This window comes from Eretmochelys imbricata, chromosome 9 (genome assembly GCF_965152235.1).
Source record: "Eretmochelys imbricata isolate rEreImb1 chromosome 9, rEreImb1.hap1, whole genome shotgun sequence".
Classification (NCBI taxonomy): domain Eukaryota; kingdom Metazoa; phylum Chordata; order Testudines; family Cheloniidae; genus Eretmochelys; species Eretmochelys imbricata.
The window spans coordinates 90,965,326-90,992,392 of NC_135580.1; the positions used below are offsets into that span (position 1 = coordinate 90,965,326).

At 42.0% G+C, this 27,067-nt stretch overlaps 1 protein-coding gene across 2 annotated transcripts in view; it reads left to right on the plus strand.

Moving 5' to 3' along the window:
• Positions 1-318: 318 nt before the first annotated feature.
• The window catches only part of TBC1D8B (TBC1 domain family member 8B), a 70,845-nt gene continuing 44,096 nt past the window's right edge, over positions 319-27,067 (plus strand). For both annotated transcript variants that reach the window (XM_077825788.1, XM_077825789.1), the window contains exons 1-4: positions 319-490; positions 12,800-12,910; positions 24,291-24,409; positions 26,368-26,593. In XM_077825788.1, coding sequence (XP_077681914.1) covers positions 364-490; positions 12,800-12,910; positions 24,291-24,409; positions 26,368-26,593 — 583 coding nt within the window. In that variant the 5' untranslated portion in view covers positions 319-363. The remainder of the gene's footprint in view (positions 491-12,799; positions 12,911-24,290; positions 24,410-26,367; positions 26,594-27,067) is intronic.

Genomic DNA, 27,067 nt, shown 5'->3' on the forward strand with positions numbered 1-27,067 from the left:
GCACCTCTCCCAGCTGCGGACAGCCGTGGGGCGCCCCGCCGCCCTGTCACACAGCGCGCGCGACGAGCGGGAGCCGAGCCGAGCCCCCCTCAGTGGGCGGGCGCCGCGGCCACCCCTCGGCAAACGACCCCGCCCCCGCGCGGCGCTCAGCAGCCGCCCACCCGCCTCCCTCACGGCGGCGCGCCGGCCGCTGGGGCTGGTAGTGCAGGGCGGAGCTCGGGCCGCCGCCGCCGGCCGCCAGCGAACTACATCTCCCGGCGGGCTTGGCGGCGGCGGCGGCGCGGGCACCGCCCCCCGCTCGGTGGAGCTTGGCCGGCGGGCTGTGGACGTGGGAGCGGAGCGGGGCATGAGGCGGGCGGCGAGATGTGGCTGAAGCCCGAGGAGGTGCTGCTGAAGAGCGCCCTCAAGCTGTGGGTGCTGGAGCGCTCCAACCGCTACTTCGTGCTGCAGCGGCGGCGAGGCTACGGGGAGGACGGCGGGGGGCTGGCAGGTGAGCGGCCCGGCCCCGGGGGCCGCAGTGCCGGGCCGGCCCTGGCGTCTCTGGGGCCGCCGCGGCGGGGCGGGGCGATGGGGAAGAGGGGCGCCCCTGTCCCGGTTTGCTCCTGTGAGAAGCGGCCGCCGACGCGCCTAGGAGCCCCCCCACCCCCCAGCCCGGTGGGGCGGGGATGGGCTGAGGGGTTGGTTCGTCGCGTGGCGGGCGGGCGGGCTGCTCGGGGGACAGCGCGGGGGCAGGGGCAGAGGCGGGCACGCCCAGGGGAGGGGGCTGACCAGCCTGCCCCGGGCATAGCTCTTGGGAGGGTTGGCTGGGGTGCGATGTCTGGGTCCCTTCTCCTGGGGAGCTTGCTAGGGCAGCTGCTGCCCAGGGGTAGCAGGCCGGGGCTGGCGAGTCACCTGCAGAGGAGATGGTGGCTGGCAGCGACGACGGGTAACTGTTGACAGTGGGGGCGGGGCATAATTTAAAGCAGCAGTTTTCAAACTTTTTGAGCTGAGCCCCTCACTTTTGAGTTACAATTTTTTGCGTTGCGTTTCCCCCTTACCCCCATACAAAAACAGGTGAATTGTGGGGTGGAGGTGGCGCTCCCGAGCCCTGCCGTGCAGGGCTAAAGCCCAAGCCAGCTGGCATCGCCGCTTCCCCCCATCTCCAGTGTTCCTCTGCACCTCCCTAGGGGGGCTCGCCTCACAGTTTGAAAACCTCTGATTTAAAGATTCTGGTGCAGCAGGGTTCAGGGCTGGGCATATAAACCCTGGCAGAAATTGAAGGGGTACATGACCCCTCCTGTCTCCCCCCCACACATCACTTCTGGACTGGCTGTGGGGGATAACAGGTCTTTGTCCTCAACGTAACAAGCTTCACTTTATAAACATTTCAGGCTCTAAAATCTGATCTCTACTCGTTATTATCTGTTTGTTCAACTGGGGCTCCTGAGTGCTACTGTTATGGAGCAGAAGCGCGTTGCGCTAGGTGCTGTACAAACAGAGAATTCCCTCCTTACTAAACTGTGGCTTCTCTTTGCTTCCCCTTCCCAGAAGAAATGCCCTGGATGTCTGGGAGGGTTTAGTTCTAGGATGCTCTGGACGAGTCACTCCTTTCTGGGTTATACAAGGCAGTCTCCAGCTGTGGCATTGTGAATGACAGAGAGATTTTTAGAAGTGTGCACGTGAGGGTTTAATCATCTCCTTGAAAACCAGTGTAGAATCCTCCATCCTGGTGGGGAAAGATGCACTATCCAAGCTGTGAGACAGTGAACGTTGGTGGGTCTGGATATGCCATCCTTGTGTTGGAGACTTCAGTAAGGTTGGGCACACAGGTCATTTTCAGGGAAGAAAGGACATATGAAAGGAATCATTAGTAACCCAATAAACCTCCAAAAAGGCTGCAACAGATTTCTAAGAAATACAGAGAAAAGCAGGTTTGGGTTTAGGAATCAAGGGTGATTCTGGTCATAAACGCCACTGTAAAAGTGTCTGGTTGTTTAATTGGATGAAGTGAGCTGTAGCTCACGAAAGCTTATGCTCAAATAAATTGGTTAGTCTCTAAGGTGCCACAAGTACTCCTTTTCTTTTTGCGAATACAGACTAACCCGGCTGCTACTCTGAAACTGGTTGTTTAATTATGAACTCAACTCTTCCGGGAAGGACTGGTTTGAGCAGAGGTGGTGGCAGCTGCTGCTTTTGCTGGGCAGTTAAGTGCTTTTCGAGGGAAGGTAAATCATGTGTGTGCATTGGCCCCTCTCTCATCCTTGTTTTGAATCTGGCATCTTTGGAGACGAAAGTAAGCCCTACCCAGTGTCACTCACTTGGCCCAAAGATTATCTTTCTGTATGCTGCTCTTTATTTAAAAAATCTCATTGCTACAAAATGTAGAGCTGACTCCAGAATTAAAAGTTCACTTTTTTAAAGATGAATTTTCTCCACTAAATAACGTATATTTATTTATAGTTGTCCGAGTGTATGTTCTGAGCCCTTGTCTTTTCTGAAGGTGACATCTCTGTGACTAGTTCCATATCCTTGATGGTATTCATCAGTATGGAAGGACATATGTCCAAATATATTCCTACTGTCCTTCTCCTAATCCTTGTGGCATTACACAGTTGATGCCTGTCTCTTTCACCATTAGTATCGTGGCAACTCTTGTTTAAAAAAATGTCATTGTTGAGTGGCCAGAGGATAAAATTGCAGAATATTCTTAAAATAACATTTTATATAATGAGGTTTAGAAAGAGATGGTCTATGAAATAGAAGTTTGCAGTTATATATGCTTTCATAGCTATAAAATATATACTTTCAAGGTGTTAATTAAGATAACTGGCTATGTTTGTTTGTCTAGTTTTTAGATCTTTATATTGCTGGGTGCCGTACACTTAAAAGCTATACTTAATCAAACACAGTGAACATCTCCCTGGGTCAGAGTGCAGTCTTGCTCCACTTATTGGCCTCCTCTAGACCACACCTTTTAAGCAGGACCCCAGTGCTACAATCAAATTTGTGTATGTGACCCACGTGAGTCTGATTACAGGATCAGGGCACAAGTTTATAACCAGTTGGTGACATGGTTGGCTCTAAATCATGGTTTGTTTCTACAAGCATCATGGTTAATACTTGCTTAGTAACCGTGGTAGGTGAGAAGCCAAAGGCCTGTGCGGGTATTTGATTGTCTTTATGTAATCAGTTCGGTGAACACTCTTTTCCTTTCCCTTTTTCCTTACCTTTCTTAGATGAGACCCCTTCCTCCCCCTAATCATGCAGCATGCCTTGGAACTTGTTTGGCTGTTTGTCCTTCCTCATAGTTCCATGCACAGTAGGACATCGATATGCATTGCCTTATGGGCTTCAGGTGCCAGTCTGTGTCCTCATCCTCTGTCTGTTCTGTCCCCTGCAGAGGCATTGTGGGATCGCAGCTCAGATTTTTCCAAAACGCACTGTTAACATATCTATTTAGTCAGAGTGGCAGATGTGAATGCAAAAACACAGTTGTGATGGCAGCAAAGCTGCAAGGTATATACAGCAGTGTTTCTTGTAACTGGGGTCAGATGAGAATGTCTTGACCTGGTTACAAAGACATGGTGGTACTTGTAATGCAGGCAGGACCTTATTTAGAAGGGTAGTATCCCTGCAGTAGTCACATGAGAGAACTCACTGCAACAAAATACCAGTCATTCAATGAAGAGGTAAAATGATTTATTTGCTGATATAATTTCTTTGGCTGTCTCAAGTGGATGCTGCTTTCCTTTCAACTTGACATACTTAGACAAGATGGAATAATCAGAAAAAAAGATTATGTGGATAATATACATTTCTGGAACCAAATCCTCCCTGCTCCCTACACTAAGTCATGAGTCTCATATGAGTCTAAGAACCTGAGCATCCAGGCTTGGAGAAAGGGGGTTCCTTGGAGGTGGGGAAAGGAATTATCTTTTTCCTTCAATGTCTATCTATTTAATGGCCATTACTGCAGTCCTGAGTCTGTAGTAGTCCTTACTGCTGTAGCCTGTTCTGTAGGGGCCATGGCTTGTTGATCCATATTGTGACCCTGCTGTCTCTTTTTCCTGGACAGTCCACAACCCCAGAAACATGGAAGGAGTGGCTGCAGATCTGGACTTATCTGCGTGAGCTGGAGAAGTGTTGTCCTCCTGTCCCTCTGTGAACATGGATTTTACCCCTAGTGATTTCATCAAAAGAAAATTATGTTTTAAAATGTAATCATCTAGTGGAAATGAAAGGCAATGTTTTTCAGTGACAATGCACGTGTCTTTGATAGAATTCCTCTTAGACTTATTCAGAAGTACTTGGATATCGCTGCTTAATCTTACTGGGAATTTTTTTTTTAGCATGATTGGCAGGGCACAGGAGATGAGTGATTTGGTATGTAATAGGGGGATGGCTGCTTTTCAACACTTCAATGGATGGATGCTGCTGCAGTATTAAATGTATAGTAACAGAATGTATGGTAGAAAGGATTTTACCAACTGCTGTTTTACTAGACTGAACCTTTCAAATGTCTGGCTTGCAGCAAGTTTCCAACTGTGGTAGAAAATAGGATGAAAACGTACTACATTAATAAGGGTCTTGTGTGATCTGTGCAGTATTTAGCCTTGGGAGTTATAAGGAAATACTGTTTTTCAATGCAGATATTTGTGTGACTGGCAGCACCACTTTTGCTTGAGGAGTACATCGTATTTAGTCTTTGTAGTGCTAAGTTTTTTCTGTTTTCAAGCATGTTTAAAAACAAGAGTGCAAAAGATATAAACCTTGACCAGGACAAGACCAGTAAGGTATAGCGTTTTTCACTTCCTGAATCATCGGACAACGTATTCTGCTCTAGCTACATGGGGGGGCAGCACCAGCACTTTGGAAGTGACTTCAAGCTGTTGAGCATTATGGGAGGCGTTGTGGAACGGGGGGGCCAAAGCAGGAGGAGCAGAGTGAGGGGGCTGGGTGTGAGGTTGGTGAGGCATGTTGGAGCAAGTCCTCAGAGGGATTACTAAAAGGTGCTATTGCAAAAATGACATGATCTAGAATCTTTGTCTGTTTTATTCATTGGTGATCACTGAGATCTTGTCCCTTACAGTACTGTTTTAGAAGTTGGTATAGTTTGTTTTGGAGATGGTCATTAAGAATATTTGCACTACTAAGAACATTGCAAGCTGCCCCTCAGCATTTAAAAGATCTTCAAGCAGCAGAGAGTGCTCCCTGGAGGACTGCAAAACTCCTAAATTCTGCTGGGTCAGAAAGAGCTGCCACAACCAAGACCTTTTCTAGTCCTGGAAAGCTAATCATCTCTGTATTCTCCTGGGACCTCGTTGTTTTCCTTGATCCTGCAGAAGTTCTTAAACTCTGCAGGAGTCTTGGAGGCTCTCTCTTCCTGTGGCACTCTGTAGGACTAGAGTATCTTCCTTGTTCCATAGCATGTTAGCTGAACAGGAGGAGAGAGATGCAGGACCTGTGATATCTGTGGTGCTTAAATGCTCTTCAGAATTGAAGCTGTAGTCAAGACCTTCTGTCTAATGGAGCTGCTGGTAAAGCTGCTCGTACTCACTAATTCTGGAGCAAATACTAGTCTTCCTGCCTATTTGTTTTAGGCAGAACTTCTTACAACTTCCAATCCCAGCTTCTTACCACAAATACTTGTATATAAGCCTATTAGGTCAGTGTTTTTTAAAGCTGATTTTTATACCTAACTTGGAGTAGTGTAGACGGACTGATTCACCAGTTGGTTTATTTGTGTAAATTAAAGTATTTATAAGTCCAAATACACCAGGATTTTGGCTTCTAATATGTGAACAAGAAAGCTCCAGAAAACAGTAAGTGGCTATTATTTTACATTCACATAAATCAAAGGAGCTGAAAGGGTTTGTTTAAGCTCCCCTCTTAAAATCACCTCTGAGCTGAGATGAAATTCAGTGGCAATACATTTTTTGCAAAAAATATGAACGTGAAAATAATAGGTTATAACCTGAGTCCTGAGACTATACTTGAATTGCTCAATATACTTAAAACATGATGTAACTGTAAATATATTGGGCACTGCAGTATATAAATAATAATATAGTGTAGGTTATGATACATTTTCTAAGCAGTTTTTAGAAATACGTCTCACTGTTTCATTACCTGTTTCAACAGAAGATGACATGATACCAATACTCCTGTTATAAGGAGCACTGAACTAAGTCTGATATAAAGCAGGACTTAGTAAATTCAGTTGTTGCTGTTTGAAGGTTGGAGAAAACAGGGTCTTACAAAGTTGTAAAGTGCTATTTTTAATTGAGTTATTTAAAACTATTTTTAAATTAATCAGAATTATTCTCTCTATCTGTTACTTCACATAAACTTTAAAAGTCCCTTGATTTCTCATGCATTCATTCACATGGCATCTGGAGTTCTTGAGTGAGAGCAAAATTGTAGAGACAAGCTGGAGACGCACAGAGCTCTTCTTCAGCTCTGTGTAGCTCGAAAAAGCTTGTCTTTTTACCAACAGAAGTTGGTGCAACAAAAGATATTACTGACCCCCCCTTGTCTCTCTGATATCCTTGGACCAAAACAGCGACAACAACACTGCAGACAATGTTTATTTTAGGCTATTGGGAAAGCTTGTTTCTTTTTGTTGATGCTTCAGCAGCTAGTGCTGGCAGGCAGAGTGTTTCTTACGGATGTTTTTTGGGGGAAAAAATATATTTTAGGCCACTCTGCTTTTTTAGTCGTGTATTCTGTTTTTGAAGTATTACTCTCCCCTCATACTTTGCTTGGGATAATTGCATGAAATGGAATCTTTGTTTTTTGAGGTTCACCTGCTTTTATTTCCTTGTCTGAAGTTACACTCCTCTGTTAGTGACATCATGGTATATACTGTTGGGAAAATTGTCATCAGAAACTGAATTACAGTTTCAAGTGGAGAATAAACAGAGAGAAGGGATGAACTCTGCAGCACAGATGCTCCTAAATTGGCTGCAGTGGAGAAGCACACATTGCAGTTCAGCTGGGGGTCAACTTTAAGTCACCTTTGCCCCTCAGCTGAATACTCGGCTGGCCGGATGCTAAACCAGTCCCTGAAATAAACTTGAGCATCCTTCTGGATGCTGAATTTGCGTTGGGCAAAAGCTATTCCATTTGCCTGTGAGATGTCTCTTGCCCTTCCTCATTATTTAGTTGTGTTATGATTGTGCCCAGAGCCCTGCTTGGTCTTGGGGTTTTGTTGTGCTAGATTTCCTGTCTTCTCTTCGGTTTAGGGGTTGGTCTGGTCCAAAGTCAGGGAGTGAACAAAAATAGCAGCATTAAGTAAATGATTATCAATATTGCATTACTATAGTTAACTAATGAGCACAAGGACAACTCTTAAAAATAATTTGTCTTTTGGCCACTACATTTTCTGCAGGTAAAAGACATTGTTTTTAATGTTGTGCTTGTTTGTGGTACACATGCCTTTTAAATGTAAATGGACCCTCCTTGTTTGTGAGAAACTAGAATGTGTTTCAGAGTAACAGCCGTGTTAGTCTGTATTTGCAAAAAGAAAAGGAGTACTTGTGGCACCTTAGAGACTAACCAATTTATTTGAGCATAAGCTTTCGTGAGCTGCAGCTCACTTCATCGGATGCATACTGTGGAAAGTATAGAAGATCTTTTTATACACACAAAGCATGAAAAAAATGGGTGTTTACCACATAAACACCACCTTATACCGGAAACCTACTGACCGCTATTCCTACCTACATGCCTCCAGCTTTCACCCTGACCACACCACACGATCCATTGTCTACAGCCAAGCTCTGCGATACAACCGCATTTGCTCCAACTCCTCAGACAGAGACAAACACCTACAAGATCTCTATCAAGCATTCTTACAACTACAATACCCGCCTGCGGAAGTGAAGAAACAGATTGATAGAGCCAGAAGAATTCCCAGAAGTCACCTACTACAGGACAGGCCTAACAAAGAAAATAACAGAAAGCCACTAGCTGTCACCTTCAGCCCCCAACTAAAACCCCTCCAACGCATTATTAAGGATCTACAACCTATCCTGAAGGATGACCCAACACTCTCACAAATCTTGGGAGACAGGCCAGTCCTTGCCTACAGACAGCCCCCTAACCTGAAGCAAATACTCACCAGCAACCACATACCACACAACAGAACCACTAACCCAGGAACCTATCCTTGCAACAAAGCCCGTTGCCAACTGTGCCCACATATCTATTCAGGGGACACCATCACAGGGCCTAATAACATCAGCCACACTATCAGAGGCTCGTTCACCTGCACATCCACCAATGTGATATATGCCATCATGTGCCAGCAATGCCCCTCTGCCACAAGTTCTCCTTTTCTAGAATGTGTTTGTGATTCTGGTCATGCACAGTACCCAAGAGGATTGTGTACAAACTACTTTTCTCTCTCTCGTAAAGTAATCCCTCTGAAAATTAGTAACTTTGAGAGATCCCATTTTAGGCCCCAGTCCTGCAGCAGAAACTTCTATATGAGTTTAACTTTACACACACACAGTTAACCCCATTGAAGTCCATCAAAACAGTGACAAAACCTCCATTAACTTCAGGGAAGCAGATTTCACCCAGTGTTTCTGCATAATAGATTATACCATAACTCATATCCTATCAGGAACCCAACACTCCAGCTAGTGACTGACCTGCTCCAAAATACATCACATCTTTGGGAGATTTTGCCCAAAAATGTAGTAATATCCAAATGCACAGTGCAATGAACATGATCAGTATTTAGGCCCAGTCTTGCAAAGATTTACACGTATGGTTTACTTTATGTATGTAAGTATTCCCAATGGCAGCTATGTAATGGGAACCTGATGCATTGCCCACTAATGTTGATGGAAAGTCCTCCCTTGACTTCAGTAGAGCTGGATCAGGCCCTGGCTGTGTTGCAGTCCTACTGCCTGTGGGTGAATTCCACTGCCTCTTTAGAATCTCCTCATACTTCATTAATGAAAGCGTGGTGTTCACACTCCATTCTGTGCTTGACTGTATGGCTGGGAGGTTGGGCTGATCTTGATAAAGGGAAGATGAAGATTCAGAAGCATAATAAAGTAGTACTTTGCCCCTCTTACTGTAAGATCTCAAAGTGCAATTCAAACAAGTTTTTCAGCTTTCTTTTAGATAGTATTTATACCCGTTTTATGAAGTTAAGTTACTTAATCATGCAAGTAGGTCTTGGAGCTGGAAATCATATTCTGAATGCCAGACCTGTTTTTATGCACTAAACAGAGCACCTCCTGAAACTAGAATCCCGTTTGGAATCTGTTCTTATTGTATGTTTTCTGGACTTAGATAATCAGGTTCCATTAAGTTAAGAATTTATCTGATGAAACTGGATATTGAGGCATGTTTAACAAATGAAATTTATTTCCATGCCTTTCTCGTCTTGGCTGCTTGTTGGTCGTTCATGTTTTAGTAGGACAACTGCTTGCTGAGTTGACTGAACGTTCTTCCCAATACTGAAAGCTCCTAACTGATTGTTTAGAAGAGGCAACTTTAGATGGCCTTTTGTACAAATCATTGAACGCTTCCAGACAATGTTATCTAGCAGAAGTAAGGAAACTTACAAGTTAAACTTTAGTCATGTTACCCACCTAGGTGCATCTTAATTTTTTTAAACATGAATAAAAATGCATGTACAAAGGTTAAAACTAAAAAGTCTTTTTCTTGATGCTTATATACGCTACTGTATCAGAGCTTTCAGCTGATGGATAAGACTGTCCATCAGAACTATCCTAGCTGGAGGGAAGGAAAAAAGCAGCATCCTGGAAGATTGTTGTGGTATTAGGTTTTCAATGGTTTGGCTCCGTCTCAAAAGTGGTAATACAAAATACAAGAATTGATTACCATCCACGAAAAAACAGTGGTTGCTGTTATGATAATTGCACCTACAAATTTATTCTAATTGTGAGCTCAATTTTAAAAAGTATGTGAAAGTTCATAAGGTAACATAATAACCTATAACAAATACTGATGGGAAAAGGTCTGAGAAAGAGATGGACTAAATTAGTCTAAATAAAAGGGCCTCTTATATGGTTCAAGGACTATGCTAAAATCATGGTTGGTCTAAACAGAAGATGTGGAACCAGAAAGCAATGAACCAAAATTGGTCTGTCAGATATTAGGTCTGATTGTTGAACAAAATAATGAGGGGATGGATTATTCCCTGCCACTCATTTTTGAGTCCTTAAAGAAGGAGACTTGGAGGTGGGGGTTGGGGGGGAAATAGGAAAGAACAGAGCAAGCTTCACCATCATGGCTGCCACTCCCACCATCTCCTGGGACCCTGCAGCTTCTTTGTCCTAATCCCGAGGGATGTCCTGACCAGATTACATTGCTACCCCTACCATCTCCTTCTGAATCCCAAACACCACCTGAGATGAAGTGCACCAGATTTTAGCAACAGAAGTAGCTCCAGCCCAACTCAACTATCCGTCTTCTCCTTTACGCAAAAGGCTGTTATTGCCATCTTTTTAACCATCTAAGAGACTGTCAAACAAGGGTGGGTTTTTTTTAAGACTCTCTCCAGCTAATGGAAAAGAGAACAAGGGATGTTGTTAGAATGAAAGCCTTATTTTGTTTATTTCAAACGCGTTAACTCTTAGGTCTACATCTAGGCACCTAAATAAGGCCCAGTTGATACTTATGCATGTTCTTAACTATAAACACCTATTGGGCACAGTGTTTTTGAAACAGGCTGCTTATTTAGGTGTCTAAATATAGACTTAGGAATCTGTCTTCAGGCACCCACTTTTAAAAATCTTGGCCTTTGTTTTTGCTTGGCAACAAGACATCCCGTCTAATCCAGGTTTCACAGTAGCACCTGTGTTAGTCTGTATCCACAAAAAGAAAAGGAGTACTTGTGGCACCTTAGAGACTAACCAATTTATTTGAGCATAAGCTTTCGTGAGTTACAGCTCACTTCATCTTAAAACGGTAATTTTATGATATTCTGCTACAAAACAGCACTGCTCAAAATGCCAAAACATTCTCAATATCCACTACAAAGGCTAGCAACATTTCACTAGGTTTTAAGGTTCAAGAAACTAGTGTTGGGTTGATCTCAGTCATGTTATCAGTCCCCAAAACGAGCAGATACAGAAAACACATTATGAAGATCATCATCATAAAGGGGAATTACGGATGCAGACATAAACTGGCTGAGGGGCAACCAAGTTTCAGCTCTTCCGAAAAAAAACAAAACAAAAAAAAACCCACCCTTCAGTGACTCAAGTCAATGCCCAAAAAACACCCAATCTGAAACCATCATCAAATCAAGAAGATTCTTTGGAAAGTATGGAGGTAAAAAGAAAAATGCAACAGTTTCTCATGATGGTCTAGGGTTAAATAATTGGATTGCTCCAGGGCAAACCTGCAGCTCATAGGAAGCGAGCAGACACTGTGTGGGGGAGGGGTTAGGTATGTCCTAGATTAGACAAAAAGAAAAGGAGTACTTGTGGCACCTTAGAGACTAACCAATTTATTTGAGCATAAACTTTTGTGAGCTACAGCTCACTTCATCGGATGCATCCGATGAAGTGAGCTGTAGCTCACGAAAGCTTATGCTCAAATAAATTGGTTAGACTCTAATCTAGGACATACCTAACCCCTCCCCCACCCAGTGTCTGCTGGCTTCCTATGAGCTGCAGGTTTGCCCTGGAGCAATCCAATTATTTAACCCTAGACCATCACGAGAAACTGCTGCATTTTTCTTTTTACCTCCATGCTTTCCAAAGAATCTTCATTTGATGGTGGTTTCAGATTAGGTGATTTTTGGGCGTTGACTTGAGTCACTGTAGGGTTGTTTGTTTTTTTTTTTTGAAGAGCTGAAACTTGGTTGCCCCTCAGCCAGTTTATGCCTGCATCCGTAATTCCCCTTTATGATGATGATCTTCATAATGTGTTTTCTGTATCTGCTCGTTTTGGGGACTGATAACATGACTGAGATAAACCCAACACTAGTTTCTTGAACCTTAAAACCTAGTGAAATGTTGCTAGCCTTTGTAGTGAATATTGAGAATGTTTTGGCATTTGGAGCAGTGCTGTTTTGTAGCAGAATATCATAAAATTACCGTTTTAAGATGAAGTGAGCTGTAACTCACGAAAGCTTATGCTCAAATAAATTGGTTAGTCTCTAAGGTGCCACAAGTACTCCTTTTTCTTTTTGCGGATACAGACTAACATGGCTGTTACTCTGAAACCTTTTAAGATGAGTGCTTGCATCAGTCTTTGCAAGTGGTGACTTTGCAAATATACCCTTGTGCCATATATCATATCCGAAAACAAGGATACTGGGAGAATAGCTAGAGAGATTAACAATCAAAACATCTGCTCTGTCAAAGTCAAGTGTAAAACGAGCTCAGTGTTATGAATAATTCAATAAGCAAAAGCTCATCAAACAAATATAAACATTATCTATTTAGCATTTTAGTTCTCAATGTAGAGAGTATAAACTGTCAAATGCTGGTTTACAACAGCAGAAAATGTGAGTTTGCTCAATTACATTCTACAAAATTATTACAGTTTGAAAGATAAGATTAGTTTACTTGACATAAATTACTTACTGATCCTTAATTGCTCTTGTTTTGTATTTTTCTTTGGGAGGCTTTATCTTGATAGGAAGTGCAGCAGAATCATTTTGAAAAATTAATAGCCACTAAAAGATAAACTTTTGGTGTGGAAGTGTGTGTTACTCAGCCATGCTAAGTAAGGAATGCAGGATTAGAATCTGAATGTATGATACAAAATCCTAATTTTGACTCTGTTTAATAAACTGTCTAAAACTGTGTCTTAAATACAACAGGCCTTCTCATGGGGACACTAGATGCAGTCTTGGACTCTACATCAAAGGTGGCTCCATTTCGCATCCTGCATCAAACACCGGATTCTCAAATCTACTGGTCCATTGCATGTGGTAAGTGTGATTCTTTATTGAGAGGCTAAATAGTTTTAAAAAGTGGCAAATCTTTTCCCTAATGCCAATATACCTAAGAACCGCATGTAAACATCTGGTAAGATCATTCTCTCTCTCTCTCCTCCCTCAAACCCCATCAGGTTTTAACAGTAAAACTGCTCACCTACATTGAGGAAATGGAAAACCTGCCAGCAGTTGCTCATTTAGGGCCCTGCAAAATGCTGAGTAGTTGAATGGAAGTTGGAGAAAATCTGCACCATGCAGGATTGGGCATTTAAAAGTCCAGCATGAAGTGTTTGATTTTTACTTCTATGGCCTATTTTTTCTTTCCTTTTTATTAATTTAAGAATGTCTGTGGATCACAGAGAATGGAGATACATACCTTCCATGCAGACAGATGATGGCAAATACCGAGTCTCGTTTTGTTCCAGAGATTTTGCATTTAATAAATCATGGCTTATACTCTTAGTTATTTTTATTAAATAATGAGTACAGGTTTGTACAAACAGCACTTCACTTCAACATTGAGATCTACTTATCTCTGAGATGTCATGATAAAAAGCATCATATATAAAAGGTTATAGGCACGAAGGCAATTTTTTTCAATGTAACCTTTGACAAACTCACTAATTATCATGAAAGAGCTAAATTTTGTTGGTATTATAGAAAATATATTAATGTACTTTTTCCCTTCAGTACTTTGTTCTTTTATTTGTTTTAAAATAGCTAAAATGCATAAATCAGCTAAAAAGGCTCCAATAGGTTATAAAGCTAAAGTATTGAGAAAATAATGTGGAGCTGTCCCCTTATTCCTGGTGAGTTTTGTAGCAGGAGTTTAGCCAGCAGCAGATTTCTGCTAGTGGATTAAAGTAAAATTAATGTTCATCTCAGTTTCAGCATTCATTCGGTTTATCCTTAAACCATTTAGATCCAAGTGTATTGACACAGTTAGTTACAGACAGTCCTAGGCAAATAGACACACCTATACAAGTACTGACATTCTAAAGAGTTTATAGTGTTCGGGCCTGATCCAACACCCACTGAAGTCAATAGACAGATTCCCATTGGCTTCTATGGGTGTATAGATGTTATAGCTGAGGTTTCTATTTCAATGCAAACATACTTGGAACAGCCTTTCTCAGGAGCATATAGAGACAATGGAAGCTGAGTTATGGGTGCCACAGCCTTCATCTCTTCCTAGGGTGGGGTTGGCACTGGAACTATGTCAGGTGCTTAAGCAGTACAGTAGTCACTTTCCAATTGTCCTATTCCAATAAGTTTTGGATTAACATAGGAGAACTCCTCCATAACTAAATATCAGTAATGTTCAATAGGCAGCTACTCTGACAAACTGTTCAGGTATAGTACAGGTAAAAATGGCAAGTATGTTCAAAGGCACGCTATCTCATCCTCCTTCACATCCCTCCTTCAGACTCACCTCTTTCATGATCCCCACAAAACCCTCGCTGCTATCATATCTAGGAGGGTGACAAGCTGTCACTGTCATACTTGTACTGACTCCTCCATTCCTGCTATTCTTCCTCAATTGTCCCTACTCTGAATTAAAAAGGGGGTGGGAGAAAACCATCAACAAAATAAAACACAACTGTGCCAATCATTAGATCCCAATTGTTAGATCCCTGGCCCCAGCCCTGGGTTTGTTTGTGTCTGTTAGTTGTAAGCCCCTGGGGGGAAAGGTCTGTGGGAAGATTTTTCAGAGGTACAATGGGAATTGTGTACAAAACTGGTATTTATGCTTTTGAAAATCTACCCCTGACTCTTTGGGCTGGGCAAATACACGTAATGCGACCCCAGTCCCTTCCCATGTAGCTCCAATAGTGGGATAAGGAAACAAGTTATGACCCAGTATTCGGTGGTTCTGCTGTGCAGCATTTGTATTGTGGCTTCAGATAGATTCCCTGCTTTCAAGTGCATCTCAGTTTTTCTAGTTTTATGAAACTGCTTTGGTATTATTCTCCCTAGAGCAGAAGTACACAGCTTTTTCCTGTGTAAGCTGTGCATGGTCCATGCAGCTCAACAGAGTTCAGGAGGAGGATGATAAATTTGCCCACAAGGAAGTCTGATGGCCACATGGGTGGGAATAAACAGAAAACACAAATTGTGTTTTTTCTAACTTATCTTTTGCTTGTAAAAGTAAACTTGATTATAGCAGAAGTTGAGTTCCCTCTCCTCCCACCTTTTCACTCCAGGTACCAGTTCATTCCTTCCTGTTGTGTTGTTTTTCCTGCTGACTGATGGCACAGTGTTTGATCTTCAGAGCAAGGTCTACCTTCTCTAAGCATACCGTTTTGTGGGCACATTTTATTCATTCAGCATCTTCCCCAGGAGACCAAACTTTTGTCTCTTTTATGAGTTCCTCAGTCTCTAATTGTCTAGATGTCTAGTCTCTCAGTTCCAGAAGCTCAGAGCCCTGCTGACGGTACTGAATATTTCCTAGACACACTATATTTATCTTGCAGTTAGTAAATATACAGTTAAGAGATAATGCTAATTGCGACTCATGTCATGTTTATATATTTATTTGGTTTCTCAGACATTATCTAGAACTCAGGGAACCTCCAAAAATTAAAAATGCACAGTTAAAATCTAAAATTTTGCAGTGTTACTGTGATAAATTAAGTGTGGGGGGTAGCTCCCTTCTATGAACACCCAGCCCACCCAGTTAGCTGTAAAATCCCTCTTGGTGTCTGTTCTCTGCTTGCTTTACCTGTAAAGCATTAACAAGCCCATAGGTAAAAGAAAAGGAGTGGACAACAACCAAAAGAGCCAATGGGAAAGCTAGAACTTTTAAAAATTGGGAAAGAAACTTTCCCTTTGTCCGTTGTTTTCTGGGCTGCAGGGACACAGAGCAGCAATGCTATAAGCAAAAATGCTGTGTACAGTTTGAACCAGGTATAAAAAAGTATCTTCTATACCTAGAAGAAATTATTTGGATAGGGAATGTTTAGTTAAGCACAGTCAGGTTTATTTCTTATTTTGGCTTGGGGATCTCCTCTGTGCTAAACCCTGATGCTTTTGTTTGCTTGTAACTTTTAAGCTGAACCCCCAAGAAAGCTAGTTTGGGTGCTTAATTTTTGGAATTGCTCTTTTGAAATCTAGCGAAAGCCTAAATTCCAAATGTATTCTTTTCCTTTTCATTTTTTAATAACATGTATCTTTTTTAAGAAAAGGATTGAATTTTTGGTGTCCTAAGAGGTCTGTGCATGTTGTTTGATTAGCTGGTAGCACAACTAATTTCCTTTTTCTTTCTCAGCTCTTCCCCGGGCGGGGCTGTGTGTGTGTGTGAGAGTGAGAAAGGGCTTGAGGGTACCCCACAGGGAGGAATTCCCAAGTGTTCCTTCCTGGGTCCAAAGCTGCTTTTTTTTTTTTTTTTGCATTTGGATGGTGGCAGCGTTTACCAAGCCAAGGTTAGAAAAAAGCTGTAGCCTTGGGAGTTTAATACAAGCCTGGAGTGGCAAGTATTAATTTTTAGAATCCTTATGGGCCCCCCACCTTCCATACTCAAAGTGACAGAGTGGGGATTCAGCCTTAACAGTCACATTTTAGTTCATCATCTTTTCCCCCAATTAAACCTTTTAAGTTAATAGAATTTAACAAAAACTAGACACTCTACTGAGTCGTAAGACTCCAGTTAAATTTTCCTCCAATTTCTAGCCCCTCCTTTAGATGCCTTTAGGGAAAGATAAACTTTGTAGCATTCCCAGAGACACTTCAGACCTTATTATAAGCTTTTGTGGGTGAAAACCTCACTTCTTCAGATGCATGGAGTGAAAGTTACAGATGCAGACATAAATATACTGATACATGAAGAGAAGGGAGTTACTTCACAAGTGGAGAACCAGTGTTGACAGGGCCAATTCGATTAGGGTGGATGTAGTCCACTCCCAACAATAGATGAGGAGGTGTCAATTCCAGGAGAGGCAAAGCTGCTTCTGTAATGAGCCAGCCACTCACAGTCCCTATTCAAGCCCAAATTAATGGTGTTAAATTTGCAAATGAATTTTAGGTCTGCTGTTTCTCTTTGAAGTCTGTTTCTGAATTTTTTTTTGTTCAAGTACAGCTACTTTCAAATCTGTTATAGAATGTCCAGGAAGATTGAAGTGTTCTCCCTCTGGCTTTTGTGTGTTACCATTCCTGATGTCCGACTTGTGTCTTAGAATATCAGGGTTGGAAGGGACCTCAGGAGGTCATCTAGTCCAACTCCCTGCTCAAAGCAGGACCAATCCCCAACTAAATCATCCCAGCCAGGGCTTTGTCAAGCCTGACTTTAAAAACTTCTATGGAAGGAGATTCCACCACCTCCCTCAGGAACGCATTCCAGTGCTTCACCACCCTCCTAGTGCAAAAGTTTTTCCTAATATCCAACCTAAACCTCCCCCACTGCAACTTGAGACCATTACTCCTTGTTCTGTCATCTGCTACCACTGAGAACAGTCTAGCTCCATCCTCTTTGGAGCCCCCTTTCAGGTAGTTGAAAGCAGCTATCAAATCCCCCCTCATTCTTCTCTCCTGAGGACTAAACAATCCCAGTTCCCTCAGCCTCTCCTCTTAAGTCATGTGTTCCAATCCCCTAATCATTTTTGTTGCCCTCCGCTGGAATTTTTCCAATTTTTCCACATCCTTCCTGTAGTGTGGGGCCCAAAACTGGACACAGTACTCCAGATGAGGCCTCACCAATGTCGAATAGAGGGGAACGATCACATCCCTCGATCTGCTGGCAATGCCCCTACTTATACATCCCAAAATGCCATTGGCCTTCTTGGCAACAAGGGCACACTGTTGACTCATATCCAGCTTCTCGTCCACTGTAACCCCTAGATCCTTTTCTGCAGAACTGCTGCCGAGCCATTCAGTCCCTAGTCTGTAGCTGTGCATGAGATTCTTCCATCCTAAGTGCAGGACTCTGCACTTGTCCTTGTTGAATCTCATCAGATTTCTTTTGGCCCTGTCCTCTACTTTGTCTAGGTCCCTCTGTATCCTATCCCTATCCTCCAGCGTATCTACCTCTCCTCCCAGTTTAGTGTCATCTGCAAACTTGCTGAGGGTGCAATCCACACCATCCTCCAGATCATTTATGAAGATATTGAACAAAACCGGCCCCAGGACCGACTCTTGGGGCACTCCACTTGATACCGGCTGCCAACTAGACATGGAGCCACTGATCACTACCCATTGAGCCTGACAATCTAGCCAACTTTCTATCCACCTTATAGTCCATTCATCCAGCCCATACTTCTTTAACTTGCTGGCTAGAATACTGTGGGAGACCGTGTCAAAAGCATTTATTCTTTTACGTAGGGACTGTCCGGTTTGGCCAATGTACATGGCAGAGGGGCATTGCTGGCACATGATGGCATATATAACGTTAGTAGACATGCAGGTGAATGAGACTCTGATGGTGTGGCTGACGTGGTTGGGTCCTCTGATGGTGTCACTAGAGTAGATATGGGGACAGAGTAGGCAACGAGGTTTGCTACAGGGATTGGTTCCTGGGTGGGTGTTTCTGTGGTGTGGTGTGTAGTTGCTGATGAGTATTTGCTTCAGGTTGGGGGGCTGTCTGTAAGCGAGGACTGGCCTGTCTCCCAAGGTCTGTGAGAATAAGGGATCATTTTCCAGGATAGGTTGTAGATCTTTGATAATGTGCTGGAGAGGTTTTAGCTGGGGGCTGTACGTGATGGCCAGTGGTGTTCTGTTATTTTCCTTGTGTGGCCTGTCCTCTAGTAGGTGATTTCTGGGTATCCCTCTCCCTCTGTCAGTCCGTTTCCTCACTTCCCCAGGTGGGTATTGTGGTTTTAAGAATGCTTGATAAAGATCTTGTAGGTGTTTGTCTGAGTGATTGGAGCAAATTCGGTTGTATCTTAGGGCTTGGTTGTAGACAATGGATCATGTGATGTGTCCTGGATAGAAGCTGGGGACATGTAGGTATGTATAGCGGAACTAAAATCATTTGCAAATTTAACACCATTAATTTGGGCTTGAATAGGGACTGGGAGTGGCTGGCTCATTACAGAAGCAGTTTTGCCTCTCTTGGAATTGACACCTCCTCATCTACTGTTGGGAGTGGACTACATCCACCCTGATGGAATTGGCTCTGTCAACACTGGGTCTCCACTTGTGAAGTAACTCCCTTCTCTTCATGTGTCAGTATATTTATGTCTTTCACTCCATGCATCTGAAGAAGTGAGGTTTTTACCCACAAAAGCTTATGCTCAAATATATCTGTTAGTCTTTAGGGTGCCACTGGACTCCTTGCTGTTTTTGTGGATACAGACTAACACGTCTACCCCCTGATACTTCAGACCTTATTGAGTCTGATCCCACAAATACTTACACACAAATAATTCCACTGTTAAATGCTGTGCTATAGTCACATGGATTTTTGCTATCCAATATGTATCAGAATTTTCTCTTTTTCAGTTAGACAAGGAATCAGATCCTATTGTAGCCTCAACTGCTTTAAAAAGATATTAATACCATATCCCTATGTTGTAATATGAAACTTCTCCCCCTGCAATCTAATCTAATCTAATCTCCTGTGCGTGCTTTTCAAGGATGTCCCTAGAGGATAATGTTCAATCAGAGACCGAATGATATAGTGTATTGTCCAAAGGACAATGTGTAGAGTATCACATTCTAAAACATAGCACTTTTAAAAACAGGGGAAAACATTGTGAAGTTCCTAGAAAATGAGCCATCTGTAAACTGTTGGTAAGTAAAATCGTAGGAATATTCCTGGGGAAATAATAAGTCGTTACAGGCTGCCATAAAATATACTCAGTTGATGAGTGCAGTAAAAATACCTATAAATGAATAAAAATAAACATGTACTCTTGAGAATTCTGTTGCCATGACTTCAACCCTTAGGAAGCAGGAAAAGGGGATCTGCCTGTTAGTACTTTTGAAATTTTATCACTTTTGTATTACATATAGAAGAGTTAATCTAAAAAGCTGTATAATGGCTTTGTCATGCAAAGCACGAATATAGGCTGTTCCTTCCATGAGGTAGTATCCAGTTAATAAAAACAAGAGACTAAATTGCTTTCCTATTGTTACATTGTAATTATCGAAAACAAGTGTGTTAATGATAGGTTTCAGAGTAACAGCCGTGTTAGTCTGTATTCGCAAAAAGAAAAGGAGTACTTGTGGCACCTTAGAGACTAACCAATTTATTTGAGCATGAGCTTTCGTGAACTACAGCTCACTTCATTGGATGCATACCGTGGAAACTGCAGCAGACATTATATATACACACAGAGATCATGAAACAATACCTCCTCCCACCCCACTTTTCACTTTGCCTGAGGCCTACTTGCTATTACAGTAACCCTTCTTGTGCATAATTGATTCCTGGTAGGCACACAAATGATGATAGTCTTATTGTTTTTTTCACTGTAATCCTGTTTAGAGCAAGATTGTTATTCGCATAAAACCCGTGGTCAGTTTTATCAAATAGAGTAATTAAACATTGTAATGTCAGAAAGATCTTTTTGTCACCATCAGAGAATTTACAGTAATCCAGGGAGAAAGTGTATTCACAGGCTTTTAGTGAGAAACAAAGCCCAGAGCCTATGTTCATGGTGTTTTGATGGGTAGTAGGATGGCAGTACTCAGAATATTGTGTGTGTGTGTGTGTGTGTGTGTTTGTGTTTATATTTTATTGAAAAGACCATTCTTCTCATGTTTCAGCATGAGTGTACAGGGGAGATAATGATGTCATTAATTGGGCAAACAATTATAAAGCAACTGTTGGGGAACTTTTGGCAGGAAAACTCAGTATTTGACAGTATTTATTGGCTCAGTATAAAGCATTGCTTTATTCCCATTACATTTTTTGTGAGATTTAATAACTGTTAAAAACACCTTGGGGATGCAGTTCTTTAAAAGACAGATGCCAGTTCTCATTCTTTGAGAGTAGGCATTCTTCAGGAAAGTCTGAATTTTTTAGAAAATGTGTATAGAATTTGGATTGGTAGGGACAGACCCAACAAAGAATATTTATTTGTCAATTTATCAACTAGTTGGTGAATCAAAGTCTTCACTTTTATTATTTACATAGCTCCACAAGCACTTCATGAAACATGTAAGAAGACATTGCAAACTAAGTCAAAAAGTGACCTATTCTGTGAATCTTGTGGTATAATTATTGGGGACCAATCCTGTGTCCTTTACTTACACAACTAGCCCTGTTGACTGCAGGGAGCTACTCACTTGAGTAAATGCTGCAATACTGGAATCTGCACAATTCTTCTTCTCAATTTATTAATATAAAAATAGAGCATGCATAATTAACCTTGGATAATAACTGTAAATGAAAAAAGTGATATGTAGTTTTGCTATTACCTATTGGAATTGCTGGCCTGTATTCTCAAAAGGTAGTTTAACCTAAATACTGCAGAGTATCCAAAAAACTTTGACATGGCTACTTTTATCTGAAAAAATTGAAAACATTTTGCAATAACAAATGCATTAAAATACATTACTCCTGTGAAGTAGATACGTGTTATGCCATTTTGCAGATGGGTAACCAGAGACTGAGGGAGGTTAAGTGACTTGCACAAAACCATGCAGCAAGTCAGTATCAGAGATGGGAATAAAATCCACAAGTCCTAACTTCTCAAACCAGGTTTCCAGTTAGTCTGGAGAAGAAATCAAAACTGTTTTCAATATTCCTGTTCACTTTACCTACTGTAAAGATATTTTTGACAGTACCAGATATGAATGCTCATAGAAAAACCATTCAGAATGCTGGGCTCTAAGGGGGAGTTTTCAAAAGAGCCTAGTAAGTTAAGAGCCAGTGACACTTTTTTTAAGAAAAATCCCTCCATCAGAATACTTCATCTGGCTGCATCTGGTGCCTCAAAATCTTTGAGCCTGAGTTTAGAGAACTATCCTAGATTCTTAGTGCGTAGTCTGGTAGAGAATCAGTTTTGCCCTATTTTTGCAGCGTTAATTACTCTTGACATTATTTTCACCTTTTTGAAATGCCAGTGCAACTCCATCATAAATGTCCAGCTTCTTAACTGTACCTAGAGGAATTTCTGTTCAGTCCCAGTGCAGTATTAAATAAGCCCGTGAAAACCACTGAAACCTGCTTAAGGTGTCAGTCTTCATAAAACAAAACGATAAAGATGTGGTCATTGGAGCTTTCTGATGAGGAGGGAAGTGATGATAGTGCATTCATGTACTGGGCCTGTTTATTTCTAAGCAATTCCTGTATTGTATGAAAACTTGTAGCCTCTTATATTGTAGAATCTGCTTACCCAAAAGTGCTGAATAAATTCTTACACAGTCAAAGCCACCTTATGGAAAAACCACCTAACCCCTAAGAATAGTCCGAGTACTGCACTCAGCTGAATCCTCAATGCTGTTTCATAAACATCATCTTTACTTCAGTAGTCTTAAGATTGTGGATTACTAGCTATTACCCCTGGCAAAATTCCTAACCGAGTGTATAAAAGGGCCTAGTCTTTGCGTATACCATAAATCATTTTGACGTACTGACATTTCACACATCAGAAAACTAGCTAGCAGCTAATATCTTTCTTTTGTGTGAAATTTAAACTGCTAATCAAAATACCTAACTGGAAAATGCATGTGTTTCATTGTGGCAGATTTCTTTCTCTTTCTTGTAAAGTTGTTATGACATTCCTTCTACGATGGGTGACAGCTCTCTGAAAGCAAAATCCCTGTGGGGAGATCAAGAATAAAATGATTAAGTATTTTCACCAGAATAACAGTGCATGGGAAATGAGGTAATGAGGCTGACGTTGCCATTTGACCTATGAGGGGAGTTGAAAGAATTGGGCATGTTCAGTGTAGAGAAGAGAAGGCTGTAGGAAAATAGTTTATAAATCTTTAAGTTTATTATAAATAGGATGGTGATCAATTGTTCTCTAAATCCACCAAGGTTGGCCAAGAAGTAATTGGCTTAGTTTGCAGCAAGAGAGGTTTAGGTTGGGTATTAGGAAAAACTTTTTAACTATAACGATAGTTAAGTGCTGGAACAGGTTACCTTGGAAGGCTGTGGAATCCGTGTCATTTATAAGAACAGGTTAGATAAACATTTTTCATCAGGGATGGTCTTGGTGTACTTAATCCTGCCTCAGCACTGGGTGGCAAGGCTAGATGACCTCTTGAGATCCCTTTTATCCCTACATTTCTATGATTTAATTACTGCATTTATATGCCCTTCATATTTTGGATGATCAGCTTCATCCTGGTTGTACAGCTTACTTCTTTCTAAACACTGATTGTCAAATTATTCCTGTTCATACATGCATACAGAGAAGGAGAAGAAAGTGTCTTTTGCTTCAGTACATTGGGTTTGCAGGAAGTGCAAGACTGAAAGACCAGTGATGCTGGGTGGGCTCAAAGACATTTCAAGGATCAGGCAGTTTATATGAATCAGAAAGGCAGTGGTTTCTACATTAGGAAGTAGCTTCCGTATATATTCTGTATTTTGAATGGAATATGATTTCTTTACAATTGTGGAAGCCTAGTATAGCACAACAGTACCCACTTTGATCTTGCAGCGTCGACGGGACTTGAATTGTGTAGACAGAACTACAGTTCTTCCTGAATTGTGGTCACCAAAGCTTTAACATGGTTAGGAATATGATTAAAATGTGACTGGGTCCTACATCACAAGGTCGAAGCATGACATAGCCATGTTGAGCGCTACTAGGTGGTAATCAGGTCCTGCCTTACAATAGAGTTATTTAGACAACATAGATGTCTATAGAATATATCTGAAGAGGAAGAAACTTTGCTATATCTAGAACAGTAGTTTCCAAACTTTTTACTAGGGAGACTCGCCAACTGCATTTTATTTTTTTAATCTTTTTCGCAACCCACCATTGCATACCCACCCTCTGCCCCGGCACCACAACCCTAATCCTGGCCTGGTGCAGAGCAGACCTTCTTGGCTCAGGATGATTGGAGAGCGAACCTGCCCACACTCATCCTGCAGCTCCCATCCCGCAAGGCAGGGCCTGGCTCTTCACTCCACATGTTGTGACCTGGTGTGTGGGGTCGCAGCACCACTCAGGTTTGGCCTGGCCACATCTCACTCTCCAAACCTGCCAGCCTCCCCTTCACACTGGGCCAGGAGAAGTGCATGTTTGCCTAGGCCAGGACCCTGTGATGGGTTAATCTGTCCCTGGACATGGCAACCCAACTAGAACCTTCTGATGACCCACTGATGGGTCGGGACCCAACGTTTGGGAAACACTAATAACTATGATCACTGTGCTAACTACTACAGTTATGATTATTTTTCCAGTGTGGACAAGGCCTTTGTGATTTTTGTTTAGGTGAAGTTTATTTCTTAAGTTTTATTAACCTGTTACTCTTTTATCAGGAGCCAGCAGAGAAGAAATAACAGAACACTGGGACTGGTTGGAACACAATCTTATGAAGACCTTATCTGTGTTTGATTCAAATGAAGATGTTACTAGCTTTGTACAGGGGAAGATAAGAGTAAGTAGCATGTAGGTGATCTAACAGAGGAAAGCTATGACTTTTCACTCTTCAGAAATATATCAATAACATTTCCTTTTTTTAGGACATTAGGGGACAACATTGTGGTGCAATGTAATTCTTTTTATGTAGTACTGTATTGCAGTTAGATAGGAGCAATGGAATGGGGTGAAGCTATTTCACTTCAAAGTTAAGTAAAATTGATAGAGACACATTCTGTTCTTGCTGGTAAGCAAAATGTATCAGTTACCTTCAATTAACTGTTTAAAACTTGTGGAAAAAGAATATTCTACAACTATAGTAATAATAATTGACAGAGCAAAATGAGGCCTTACACTAATCTCGAGGGCATTTCCCCATCTGTCTGTATGCAATGCTATCAGAGATACACAGGATCTTCTCTGTGCCCCAGCCTGTAACCAGGGACCCCTTTAGTGTGCCGGGCACCAAAGATCCACACAGTTCCACATGGGCAGGCCCTTAATCGCCAAGACTCTGAGACTGGGCCTTCAGCACCAGCACTCCCTGTCTCTCTCCGTGATTCCCTGAAGCGAATCCAGCCCAGGTAGACTCCTGCAGGAGGCTTGGACTGTAGCCCTTCCGAGCACTCAGAGTATTTATAGGAACACAGGCAGCCTCTTCAAAACAAAGTAATTCTTTATTGGTCACCTGACTACAGAAGCTGAAAGTCCTTAGTCTGGCACACAGAAGCAGATGTTATGCCATGGTCCATCCTGGCAAAGCCAATGCCATCAGCCAAGCTGTGATGGACTCTATCCCTTGCTCTGTCTCCCTGTTCTCTTTGGCTTCCCAAGTCAGAACTCCTGAGTCCCTCCAAAACTGAAGCCATTATTCCAGTTCAGTTCACATATTCCACCTTCTGGGGTTTCTTGTTGTTTGGGGTTGATTGTTCAGTCACTGGGGGGCCTCTTTGTCTTACTGTATCCTGTGTTGATCTGGGTTTGGTTTCAGCCAGATCCTTAAAGACTCAGTCATTCCACCCAGGCATCAAGGTAGTGCACACACCTCCTGTCCCCAGCGCTGTTCCAGAAGCAGCGTTAACCCTTTTGCACCCACTGTGCACAGAGGAAAACTGAGGCATGCCTAGGATTCATAAAAATATTATAGAAAATGCCCCCTTTGTCACAAATGTGATAACTTTTGAATGCTGCATTTGATCAATTCCAAAATTTCAGAGAATGTTTGAATGATGGGGAAATGGCGGGGGGGGGGGAGTAATGGGGAACTCTGGTCTGAGGGGTACAGGGGGATGGGCGGGCATATAGCTCCTGGAGTGGGGGCACAGAGAGTCCCTGGGATTGGGAGAGAAATGGGGATAGTGGTACAAGGGGGAAATGTGCTGTCACACAGAGACTTTGGCATGAGCAGGTAAGTGGCGAATGGGGGTGACCTGAGGGGTGGCTTGCAGAGAGTCCCTGAAATAGAGGGGGATAGAAGGGTGGCACACAGGGAGCTTGTGGGGGAGGTGGGTAATGAAAGAATGCAGTGAGCCCCTGGTGTGTGCAATGAGCTCGGCCTTCAGAAGCAATGGAGTGTGTGACCTTCTAGTAACAGTACTTAGCTTTTTTTATAGCACTTTCCATTAAAGGATGACAAAGCACATTACAAATACCTATGAATGTAGCTTCACAACACCCCTAATGGGGTAAGGAAACCTCATTATTCCCATTTTATAGACGGGGAAACTGAAGGTAAGTGTCTTAACCACGGTCATACAGGAAGTCTGTAGAAGGGTCTGAAATAGACTTAGGCCTCTTGACTCTCAGTCCTGTGCTCTGGTCACAAGACCATTCTTTCCCTGACATATGGCAGCACAAAATATGTTGCATGGTTTTTATATATATACAAACAAAAATGATTAAATTATAATATATATATTTTATATATATAAATTATATATAATTTAATTTAATCATTTTTTGTTTTTTTGCTTTTAGGGATTGATTGCTGAAGAAGGGAAAGGTTCTTTCATAAAAGAAGAAGATCCTGAGAAGTTTCGTGAAGCTATTCTGAAGTTTGAAAAGTGCTTTGGATTAGCAGAGCAGGAGAAGTTGGTGACCTATTACTCCTGCAGCTACTGGAGGGGGCGAGTGCCCTGTCAGGGATGGCTTTATCTTAGTACCAACTTTCTTAGTTTTTACTCATTTTTGCTGGGAGCAGAAAGTAAGTTGGCCCAGTCACTCATCACCATTTTGTTTTATATTTTTCAAGTTTGAAGTAATATGTCACACCCATAATCCTTTGAGAATGAAACTTAGTTATTTTGGAGCATGAGCATCAAATAAAAACAGAGTGTAGAAAAAATTAGCAATCAAAATAATCATTTGGAATATGTTATTTATAAATATTTTATTTGCATGTACATGTGTAACCCACTAGTGTGTGCTACTTGTCTTTCTCTGTCCTGGATTCACAGAGACTATAGGTCTGGTACAGCTCTTAGCTGAAAATCCTGGGTCTTTAACTCATGCTGTAGAGATTCATGCTTTCAACTCTTGAGGCTCCTGGTTCAATTCCTGTCGCATGTACAAATTTAAAACAAAAATAATCTTCCCAAATCGAGGCATTATACATTGCTGATATTTTCACACATTCTTTGTGTGTGTAAAGTCATTTTGATTGCTCATTTAAAAGTAT